Source organism: Lonchura striata, chromosome 19 (assembly GCF_050655825.1).
Source record: "Lonchura striata isolate lonStrDom1 chromosome 19, ASM5065582v1, whole genome shotgun sequence".
NCBI classification, from domain to species: Eukaryota; Metazoa; Chordata; class Aves; order Passeriformes; family Estrildidae; genus Lonchura; species Lonchura striata.
Window position 1 is genome coordinate 4,416,063 of NC_140721.1, and position 12,028 is coordinate 4,428,090.

General features: G+C 47.6%; 1 protein-coding gene across 3 annotated transcripts in view; it reads right to left on the reverse strand.

Moving 5' to 3' along the window:
• Positions 1-4,279: 4,279 nt before the first annotated feature.
• The window catches only part of TAOK1 (TAO kinase 1), a 63,183-nt gene continuing 55,434 nt past the window's right edge, over positions 4,280-12,028 (reverse strand). For all 3 annotated transcript variants that reach the window (XM_085557329.1, XM_085557328.1, XM_021550961.4), the window contains 2 exons: positions 10,794-10,976; positions 4,280-7,321 (listed from right to left, as the gene is read on the reverse strand). In XM_085557329.1, coding sequence (XP_085413455.1) covers positions 6,860-7,321; positions 10,794-10,976 — 645 coding nt within the window. In that variant the 3' untranslated portion in view covers positions 4,280-6,859. The remainder of the gene's footprint in view (positions 7,322-10,793; positions 10,977-12,028) is intronic.

Below are 12,028 nucleotides of genomic sequence, written 5' to 3' on the forward strand. Positions count from 1 at the left end.
AAAAAAATGTTCCTGTTCCAAGCAAGCAGGGGGAAGAGCTGCAGGGGGTTAGGAGGGAAGAAAAGCTGAAGAAAGGAAGCGGGTGGTTTGCTTGCCAAAGCCAAACCCGTACACGCACGTCTGCCTCTCCTTCTCTGATCCTTGAACCCTTACAAGCTCCCATTCCCTACAGCCTCCAGGACAACCAGACCCGGAGAGCACGGCCTCACTGGCGCTCAGACTCCTCTGCTCGCAGCTTCCCGGGATGCTCAGCACTGCTATTGACTCTCAGGCTTGCCTCTGCCACAGGACACGGAGCACAGATCCTGACCATACCTAGGAGCCCACCCCTCACTCTGCAGCAGGTCTTGCAGGGCAAGCCAGCTGAAGTGGGGTGGGGACACCAGGACCCCCACAAGCCACCACACTGCACCCCCAAACTTGCCCTTGGCAGCTGCCACCAGCCACAGTCGGGCTGTGCCGGAGCTGTGCAGAGGCAGCGGCCGCCGACTTCAGCTTGTCAACAACCCTGCGCTGATTTCTGCACTCTGCTGAGCTCAGAGTTGCCATAGAAATGTGTGATCCTGGCACTAAAAGCAGGCAACGACCTCAAATCAAAGTCTTTTTTTGTTTTGTTGTTTTTTTTTTTTTTTCCTCCAGTAGATTTAGATGAACTCGGGCTTAAGACAAAAACAGTTGGAAGGGGAAAAACAGATCATTTCTAGAGAGATTGAAAAACATTACCACAAGCCGGTATTAAACTGCAGCAAAGAACCTGAACTTGGTTCCCATTGAGTTCAGCTCCAGAGCAAGCTCAAAGCCACGGCTGTCCCTCGCACTGCCCTCCGTGCGGTACACGACGCCCAAGGGAAGGAGATCCCACACAGCCATCAGGGAAAACCCAGCCAGAGGCTGGGAGCTGAAAGCCCCAGGCCAGCGGCTGTTGGCCTCCCCAGCTCGCAATATTTAAGCACAAATTCCTCACAGCATCACTGGACAAGTCTCGGGGATTAGGTGCATGCTGAACTACGACTGGCAATTACAGTAGCTTTTTGCTAGCTGGCACATACTGTATCTATAAATTTTAGTACAAAAACTTAAAAAATACAGAAACTAGGTCAATTTGTTAACTACATATTTACAGATAATTACAATTCTTTTCAGTGACAATAATTAAACTAATTGTCAATGAAAATTCAAACTGTGCATGTTCTGAGGTACCCGTACTCAAGGGTGGGGAGCGGGGCAGGGGGCCAGAGGGGCGAGGTGGGGAGAAGTTTCCCCCCAGGGTTTGTTCACATCCATGGGGGCAAAGCTCGGCCCTCCTGGTTCCTGGTCTCACTGTGTGCACTCAGAGAAAGCAAGGAGAGCGGGAGCTGATATTGGGGTCTTATTTTCCCTAGGACATGGCTTAAGGATGTTCTGAGGATGCCAGGCAGGTGCAGAGCCAATGGTCATGAACCAAATTGCCTTCTCCCCTCCAGGGAGCCTTCAGGTGAAGTGCAAGTATCGAGACCCACAGCTCAGTGGTTAAGGTGCTTGTTTGCTGGCAAATCCGATTTACTAAGTCCCTCTCTAGCTGACAAAGAGCTCTCCTTCCCCCGGAGAAGGGGGCAGGGATGCAGCAGGCAGCATCACAGCCCCAGCTGGCTGAACCTCATTGTGCAACAGGAACCTGGGTTATCTGCTGCCACTGCTCCCTGGTGGGGTGATGTTTGCTAAAACCACTAGATCTATCAGGTTTTCTTATTTTCTGGCTGTAAACAGCAAGCCCCAACCCTCCAAAAGCGCCTGACATATATTAATCAAAAGACTTCAGCTCAGTTGACTTGTAAAAGTGCAAACTCAAACAACCACAGCAGAGGGACAGTGACCAACATCCCTGCCTGGGTATCCACTGCTCCTCTGTCCTTGGCACGTGGTTCCGGGCTCACTGCAGGCCAGCACTGGGGTGGGAACATTCTACAGGCAGGAGCACAGGTAAATACAACACTACTCCTTGGGAAAGGGTAACAATGACCCAACCAAAACTGAGTCTCTCCTAAAAAACTTGCAAGAAACCTTCCATAAGGGACAGGGGGAATATTGCCTCCAAGTTCTCTGGTAGCACAAAGAGAGCCCAGGGTTGGCATTCTGCTGAGCTGGAGGGGCATCCTTGGGGGAAATGCATGACCTGACACATGCAAGACCTGCTCATCCCCTGAACTGTCAAATGCCTCCCTAAGATGGGGTCTGTAGAGGACAAAGGAGAAGGTCAGAAGGGTCTTCACAGCTTGAGGAGCTGGTGGTGTCCAGCATGGCACTCGCCCCTCTACTATGAGAAAGACCAGGGCAAGATTTACTAGAACTGCAGAGCAAGCACCCAGGAGAGGAACGAGGCTGTCTGCTGCTGGCTGGACTTGAGTGATGAAACACACAGTCCTAAGGAGAATAAAGAATGGACCATGAGCATCTCTGTGTGTATACACGGATGTATAGACCTTAAGTCTATAAGTACACACACGTGTACTTAAAATCTTCCAATTTAGCTTCTCTTTTGCCCCTTCACACAAGCTAAGAACCTCCAGGTATCAGCCACATGCCAAGGCAGTCAGTGTTCAGAGCTAGCAGCAGCTCCACCTCAGGAATGCCAAAAGCCAGTGCGGGCGCAGTGAGCCAAGACCGTGCCGGGCTTGTGATCTTTCGTGGTGAGACGCAGCTGGGGACTCTGAGCTCAGCCTGCTGAGCACTTCACCGGCCCACTCGCCGCCTCCCCAGCAGATCCCTACACTGCCTCCACTGCCTGCCTATTGCTAAACCATCTTGTTTTCTTCTCTGCTGCCTTGTGACTTTCTGGTACCCTCAGGAAGCTCCCTTCTCTCCTTCAAAGCACACCCGCAGCAGCTACCTACCCTCTCATGCCCCAGAAAAAGCAAGCTGCAATTACCAGGGCTGCACTTCAGCGAGGGTTCAGCCCTAGCACAGCCTGTGCCACGTCTGTGCCCTCGCCCCGAGAGCCCTGCTGAGGGGTTGCTTTTGCTCACAAACAGGAGCGCTAAAGAACAGCAGAACTGAAGTGCCCTGACAGAAATGCACAGCATGAGGTGTGTGTGCACCTATACCCACACACACGTACATACAGAGTATATAAATATATACAAATGAGATACCATATATATATCCAGAGAGATGTGCGTATTCAACAGGGTAATGGTAGACAGTGGTACGATAGGATTTATTGCCTCTCAAGAAATGGCACGTAAGCAGGGTTGAGGGGCTGGGAGCCTGGAGGCGAGGGGTCCTGGGGGTTTAAACAACAGCACAGCCCCAGGATTGCCCTGGCTGCACCCCTGTGCAGGTCACAGCGAGTGTGCAGTGCCCGTTCTTCTGGCGCAGGAGGGCTGGGTGGGACACAGGGCGATGCCAGCCTGGCCCCAAGCCAGGCAAGTAATGGCTGCAGGGAACTTTTCTGTGGAAAGTTTGCTATCACACCACTTATTTAGTTGTTCAACCTCTTTGAAGTTCACAGGCTTGGAGGTAATGCAGGTGAAACAGAGCTGTGGCCTCCATTTCAGTGCTGCATCCAAGGAAGAAAGCATGTAATGTTCAACATGGAAGGGAGAGGTGGCTGCTGGCTCCCTGGGACCATGGAAAACATGGAAAATGTGGTCCCTTTCACTGATTTTAAATAAAAACAAAGGAAATTTGAATCAGAAAGAGGTAAAAATGCTGGCTAGTCTGTTTTTTCCATCTCTGGGCTAAGCTACACCACAACTTCAGCTCTTTGCAGAGGGGAGAGAAAAATAACCACAGAAAAGAGATTTCAGGGGTCAAGCTGGTGATTTAAAAATACCGCAATAAAATTTGCAAGTAGTCCACACAGAAGAGCTCCCCAGTGTTAAATATAAATGTAAGAGATGCAAGAGAACATCTTTGCTGAGGTACTGGAGTAGTTTCCAATTTACAGATTACAGTAATTTTAAAATGGAAGTTAGGGCATGACTGCAATGAGCACAACATGGAGCAATTTGCCTTACTTTTTAAAATGCTTTACTTTTTAAAATAAGAGTTTGCAAACTGATTCAGAGAGTGTTTGCATCTCTCTAGTGCACAGTTGTTCATGCATCTCAGAAATAAACCTGAGATACATTAAAATTCTTAACACCAAGGGTCTCCTCAAATACCTCCAAGGTACAGCCTGACCCTGAGTTCCTCTGGCTACAGCTGTGTAATGAGGTGCTTCCTCTTGAGATCAGGCAGTTTTGGGACAGCTTTTCTTCCCCCACGTACACACAGCGACACACACATTTAGACCAGTTGATCTGAATCAGTTTTTGCAAACTATTTTAATTAAAATATTAACTTGTTGGAATAGTCCAGGTCTGCACATGATATACATGTAAAAATGGTTACTACACAATTTTTTTTGAATACAAAAAAGCCAATATGGGATAGGCATCATTTCGATTCAGCATTCAGTCATGCTTGACATTACACAAATAGATGTGTTGAGAGAATTCTGTTGAAGTAGCTCAATTTAAGCCAGAGACTTTGACCAAATTCAAACCATAACAGAAGCAGAAGAATGAACCCACTGAACTTGCAGGTATAGCCTGTCCCCACTGTAGCTGCTGCTGTTTGGGATTGAGGAGCTGAACTCAAAATGCTGTGTTAGCACCATGCTCTGGGCACACCCTCCACAATCACATGGTGAACCCCAATACAAATTTGGCCTTTCATTTTGGTTTTGTCTCTCCTTCCAAACCTAGGAAAACACAGGTACCTTTCCTAAATGAGTTTTGCTTAATTTCAACAACACTGCAATGCAAAAGACTGACCCCAAAACATCCAATTCCACATAAAAACATAGCAGAGGAAAGGACAAGACAATTCACAGTCACCGCATGCCCCCAGGAGCATCCAGAGGCACCTCCATGGGACCCACACCTCCTCCCAGGCTTCTGTCAACTGTTAGTACAACAAAACTCCTTACAAAGGGGCTGCTCAAACATGTTTTGGTAGAGTTTCCATCTTCAATTAGAGTGATACGCTACATCACAATGCTAGAAATCCCAGCTGGATTCACCAGACACTGGCAGAGAGTTAAGGATTGGGAGTGGATGTTAATTTAGCTAACGAAAGAACGCTGCCCTGTCGGGTACTGAACAGCAGCGAGACACTATTTACTATATAAATATGTCACATGGACAAACACATTCGGAAAACCTCGCTTTTGAGCCCTATAAACATATTAAAGGCAAATCCTAGAGTTAGCAGCTAGTGTTTTCTTCAAGATGATTAGTGTGCAAGGAAAAACATTTACAAAGAACCCTGGCTGGTCAGTCCCCAAGACAGAAACCTTTGCCTCAAACCAAACTTCATCTACCTGTTCTTCCCACAGTCCTGGCTGACCGAGACCGTCCTGGCACTGGCACGAGAGCATGGGGGCATCTCTGGTTCCCAGCAGTAAGGGATGACATGGTGCCAACGAAGTTGTTCTAAGACTCCCTGACCTTTTATCACTGTATAGATTTCACAACCTCCTTTGCTTCCTTTCAGTAGTACAGCAGCTCCAGTGAGCCCTCTGGAAGTAGTGCCTTCTCACATGGTGTGATACGCTGCCAAAATATCACAGCATCTCAAGGGACTGTAAAAGTTGTGAAGTATTGCAGCAATGAAAGTAATAAAAAAGGAGCCTCACATGCAGCAAGATCTACAGTGGTGATGTGGGTTAGTAATCAGCTGGGAAAGAGTCATTGGCTCAGCTCCTCCTGGTACACCATGGCAACTAAACATTTCAACAGTTGGCTACACGCTACATGTAAACAGAAAATTGCAACAAGCCAAATAGGTAATAAATTGGTGGATGTAGTGTAATGATGAAAAACCCGATCAATGGCATTTTGTGACTATGGCATCCTTTAAAACACCTCTGGCATTTGAGACTGATTGGCTGAAAGTCTAAACATTTCTGAATGGAGCAAAAAGGACTATGGTGGGCTCCAAGAATTATTCTGATGCTTAGCTAAAATGAGATGTCACAGTATTAGCTGTACAAGTGCATTACTTACGCTCCTCCGCCCAACCTCATCTGAGCTACCAGCAGCACAGTCAGGGAGTGCCAAAGCAGACAGACCATTTCAAACATTCCTAGCCTGTTCCCCCCAGACAGATTTACCTACAGAGTTCTCGGGAAGCTGACCAGTGCCTTCTAGGAGAACATCACTTCTTACACGACACGGAGCGCACACTTGGGCAGAAGAGCCCTGGTATCTCTTGGCCTCTCTTCTCACCTTCTTCCTCACCTATAACTCTTTGAAAATGCCTCCTGGCAGAGGCAATACCCTAGAAATGTATCCAATTTAATGACCAATAAAAATGGAACAGAAGATCCAGCTGTTCCTCCCCTGGATATGGTTTAAAGGCAGCTTGCCCGGTTTTTGCAGGGTGGCAGATCGAAATTCACGGACATGGGAAGAGGTCTCCATTCTCCCTCAGACTTCCTACATGGATGGCACGATGAGGGCAGTCTGAGGCCCTTCTGTCCTGTCAGTGTCATGACCACCAGCCAATTCTTCTGACTAATTGCATATATTTCTCAGATGCCCTCCCAAGACCCCTCCAAAAAGTTAAAAAAAAAAAGAAAAAAAAGAAACAAGAAACCAGCAACAAAACAAAAAAAAACCCAAAATCCACCCCCCAAAACCCTGCAGCCAAATACTATGACATCCCAGTTAGTAAACACAAAACGTAATGCTTTACAAAATGAATACAATATTCCATGTGCACCCAGCTTCCACACGTCAGCACCGCACTGAGGAGGCTGCTGGGCTGGTGTCTGTAGGCAGTTTCTGTTGGCAGACAGCTCCAGTGGAATTGCCACCCTCAGTTATTGTTTAAGTTATGTATAAGACATGTGTGAACCATTGGATATTTGTGAAGTAACACTTGTGCTCCTGCTCATGCCCTGCTCCGTCCGTCCCCCAGAAGCTGTCCGCCTCAGAGCCTGGGGGCTGTTGCGGACCCCTATAGCACTACTTCGAGGTACCCCCTGCATGGGCCCCGAGGGGTGACCCCATGGCTGAGGTCCACCTTGCATTGGATGGCCCCAAGCTTGCGGTGGGCCACCCATGGGATGACCCCAGTGAGGTCCTGCACCCCCAGTAGGATTGTGGGACCAGCCAGAAGCTCCCGGGTAGCTGTGGCTGAACGCCTCGGGGGAGAGATTAGAAAGAACCATATTACTAAAACCTAGCCTCATGCTTTCTGAGTCAAAGGCTTCGATCTCGCGAGCTTGACGCTCCAGCAGGCTTCGTATCCGCTCGGTGCGCTCGTTCTGCAACGCCAGCATCTCCTCCTCAATCTAGGAAGGAAAAAAAGACAGTCTGTAGCAGCAGGACTGGCACAGCCTCTGGAGGACCTCTAACAGCTACTGAGGGACTTTTCCCTGCATTTGTGCAGGAAACTAGCTCTAGATCAGATGTCCATGGACACACAGTCTGTTCTGAATATAAAAGGGTGGATTTTTTAAGGGTTAAGTCTCAAAGACCCACACAGGCCAAAGCATGGTGAACACCAGTTGGAGGGTGTTTATTCCTGTTCCTTGGTGAATACATGAAATTTGAGGGATGCAAATCTAAAGTCTGCACTGATACCAAGACCTTGACATAGATTAATCTTCTGAGATACAGCAAAGTCTACAGCTTCCATAGACGCCCACTGGGAAAGCACCTTCAGGTACAGTCTGCCAAAACAGTTTATGGTGACCTTCACTGTAGCTGAATCTAATGATGATTATGATAATGACTGCTGTTTTCTCTAGGATTCAAGGCACAAGCCCACATTCAGCTTCCTCTCTAATGTTCACTGGCCAGATTTTCTTAGCTCATGTATTTATCACCTCCTATCTACCCCTTTCCTGATTTGGTTTTCTCATATTTCACTGCCCTGGTACTTTTTCCAGGGTGTGTGGCTGAAGGACATAGGCAGTGCTGTTTGAGTTGTGTGGCAGATTATTAGCTAGATGATATGCAAGCTGGCAACTCCAATTTCTCCACCATAACACTGTTCCAAATTGGTTTCCAAGACTACTTTGGTAGGGGCCCTGGGATCAGCACTATTAAGTACTGAAAACACAGGACTATGGCCTCCTGACACACATCAGACAGGGATGAAAGCCTTTCTTATTGAAATCTCTGCAGTCAGGTGGAGAACCAAAACCCATTATCTTCTTGCCAGCACTGAAAAAGCTTCTTTTGGCCTCAGTGAAAAAGACCAAATGGGAAAAAAGCAGGAGCCAAGACTTTCAGCACAGCTCACTGGCATCTCCCTGCTGTCAGCAGCAACATGGCCAAGAGGTGTTATCTGGGTCTGTGCTGAAGGCACCAGGCAGAGCCTTGTACTTGTAAGCACTCTCTTGCCTGAGTCAGGGAATATGCAAAGCAATTTCATCTGGAATTGAGGAAACAATCTGCTCCAGCATGAGTCATCTCCTGAGCCATTTGGGGCTTTCAGAAACTCCTTCTCCACTTGCCTGTTACTCTAGGTGAGTGACAGACTGTGCACTGAGCAGCCCTGCTCACTATTCCTGCTGAAAGCCACAAAGGCAGCAGAGGAAGAAGGTGCCTTCTCTAACATTAGCTCTTTAAAATGCTCTACTTGTTTTTTTCCTGTCCTGCTATCTAAGTAGAATCCTCCTTTCTCAATGTCTTCAGCATGTCACCATTTTCAGTCTCAGTGACAGTGTAACACACAGGACTTGGTGCAACTGAACTGCACTGAAAGGCCTGACACTTTGTTAAAGTGACATCACTGAAACCACTCTGAAAATGAAGTGTCTGAGGCATGTGGGAAGGAAATTACTAAATCTGAACTCTTTTAAAGACACTCTTGGGACATGCTCATTGCTTGTGCAATACAAACAACATTTCACATCAATGGGGCTTGGCTACTCCCTCCTTACTCCAGGGTTGGACATGACACACATGCTCTGGTGAGGGGCACCACCAAAAGTAAAGGGCAGCCTGCTGAAGAGGAACCAGATTTCTATGCATACACTAACTTCTGGAATCTGGTTTATTACTGAACACCAGGGACTGACTTTGCCACAGGCTACACATTTATTTCTGCATATAAATGCAGACATTCATCTTGTGCACATACCTGCCCTTTCTCTGGCTGCCAGCTTCAGTTAGCACATGCCAGCAAACACCAGGTGACATCGCTGAGGGACCCACACCAGAAAACTTGCAACTCTTAGTTCTTACAAAAACAGAACATCACCTCTCCTCCCAAAAAATACCCCTGCAAAAGAATGATGTGTCTGCCTCTGGACCCACATGTTTGCCCTTGAGTCACTGCCAAGTGACTGGAACCCCACCAAGGTCTCACTGCTGGTGCATGACCTGTGATTTTCATGTGCCAAGACTGCACATATTGCTACAGGAACTTATGAAAGCTGAAGCACCATCAATTTTTTTGCTATTTTAAGGCAATAGAGGGACACAAACATATAGAAAATTATGCTAGGTGGTATTTTTATCCATTTTTCTCTCTATGAAATCGTATTGGTAAGCCTCCTATCCCCATTACTGATGCCAAATCCTTTACAGGGGGTTTTCTGTGCACAGGGACTTCAATTGTGGCACACAATGGAAGACTTCTACAACATCATTGGTTGATGTGGGTTTCTTTGAGTCACTGGCCTCACTGCAGCTTCTAACACTATCTGCAATATATGCTGCTCCCACAGAGCAGGGAGCACTGGCTCACTGTGGCACTTCCTCCCCAAGCAGCTCATGCCACCAGAGGGCAATGCACCTCCAGATAAATCCATACTGTGCCAGGCTGTGACGGGAGCTGGGACCAAAATAACTAGCAGTGGCGTCTAAAGACAGCTACTGCACACAAATGACACACAGGAACTCTGCTTTCATAAATGAATCTATTTTCTGAGAGCAATTGCCTCCTTGCAGAGACCAAAGCCCAGCAGGGGTGTGCTGCTTCCTTGGGGGTGCTCCCTCAGCTGGCCGTGAGGTGGAGCAGTGCTCTGTGGACTATCCCAGCATCCATCCATTAGCCCCTGGAAGAATTTCAGTGTAAAGAGCCTCGAGGCCACAGAGTGATTGCCCTAATTTATGACACACTGATGAACAAAACTGGGAAATGTTGTGTGAATGGCAGTGGCTGACACCCACAGGGCAAGTCCAAAGGGAAAACAACTGCAGGAGGAGGGCTGACAGTTTATCTCCTTGCACCAGTTTTTGGTGCATTTCCGTTCCCTTGGTCTGTGTAGGCCCCTCACAATTCTACACACACACATCCAGTACTGCACATAAAAGCAAATTTCAATAAGCACCACCTGAAAACATGTAGCCAAGTACCAGCTGAGATCTGGGGAGAAGGAGATGCACCATACCTGTGGCTTTGGCTACTTGAGTTTGCTTGTAGGACACGTAATTTCATAGGGAAACTGCAGCCCCCAGCCTTAGGTTGTTACTGTCTGCTCTCTGATGGGCCAGGGAAACCAATGTCCAGCTCAGAGACAGAGAGAACAATTCTCTTTCCCTTCTGCCCAGAGAGGTACAACCCCCTCTGGCACACTTCAGGCAGCTCTATCCCAGCCAGAAGCTGCTCACACAGGAGGGCTGAGCTGGCAGAAAGTTTAGTCTATGTGTCACTGAGCTTTCAACCCCAGAGAGACAAACACCCAAATGATTTGTGTTACTATATACAGCAAAGTAAGAGCAGTTTATCTTTCACTGATAAGTGGAATTTAAGATCCACTTATCAGTGAAATATGGAGTGTGCTTAGGATGCTCTCATGCCCACTTTACCTTCTGCTCCAGGAGGGCCCGGCGGAGGGACACCCTCTGCTCAAGATCACGCAGCTCCCGATCATGCTGGGCTTCTGCCTGCATCTTGATTTTACTCTGATATGCGTTCAGCAGCTCCAATTCTTGCTGCAGCTGCATCTTCAAAACCTGGCACTCTGCTTCCTGTGCCTCATCCAAACGCAGCTGGGAAAGACAGACAATAGAGACGTTTCACCATGGGGTAACCACTGCTGACACTCCAGGGGAGGACCGCGGTGAGGGGGAGAATGGGCTGGGACATTGTTTTCTTAGCAATACAATTGGTCTCTATTGTACTTCGCTTCGCTGAACAGAGGACCTATAGTGACAAAGACTGGTGACAGTGAGCCCACAGCACTGATGCAAGTGATGCTGATGAGCAGTGGCGCCTCAGGAACCACGATCCACACTGCAGAGACCAGACTGCTGGAGGTGCAAACATCCTCAACTCTCCTTTCGCTAGAGGCAAAGAGAAGCTCTCTTGCTCTATTCAACTGGATTAACCAATTACCTCTACACCCAGGAGACTTAAGTCCAGAGCCCTGCCAATGCAGGACTTTGGGCACGAGGATATAATGAAATAAACCTAAAAGCAACACGATACTGAACTTTTAACCTTCCCGTCATAAATGAAGCCAGCTACCCTGCCTCACAGTGTTAAATTTGTGTACAAAGTGATGTGAGCAGGATGATATGCAAGAATTGCAAAGAAAAGTGCACATTAAGCTGTAGCAAGGATTTGAAGCATTGCTCATGTGGTCATTCCTTAAAGAAGGAATCTCTTAAAGAAGGAATCAGAGAATTTTCACAACACTTTGACCTCAGATTTACAGTCAAAACTGTGGACTCCTCCTCCATGACTCAATGAGCATCTTCCACTGGTGGGACATGCTTGGGTTGGTATCATCAACAAATCAAAATCTAAATGAGTTAAGACAGCCAGTTGCATACTATGCAATGATGCTCTAACAGGGATGTTTATGTTGCCACATTTCATGCAAAAGCAGTCCACTGGTCACACAGATGCATCACTTTGCATCTCTACAACAGCAGCTTCAGCTTCAGCCTGCCTGGAGGGGGTGGTAGGTCTTTCCTCTGCGTTTGAACTCTGCTTTCTGAACACAGAGGAAGGACTGTGCAGGGAATGGCATGTGCAGCAAGGAAGCAGAAAGCCTGCTGTCAGGATACAGAGAGGTTAAAATGCAAACATCCCTCTT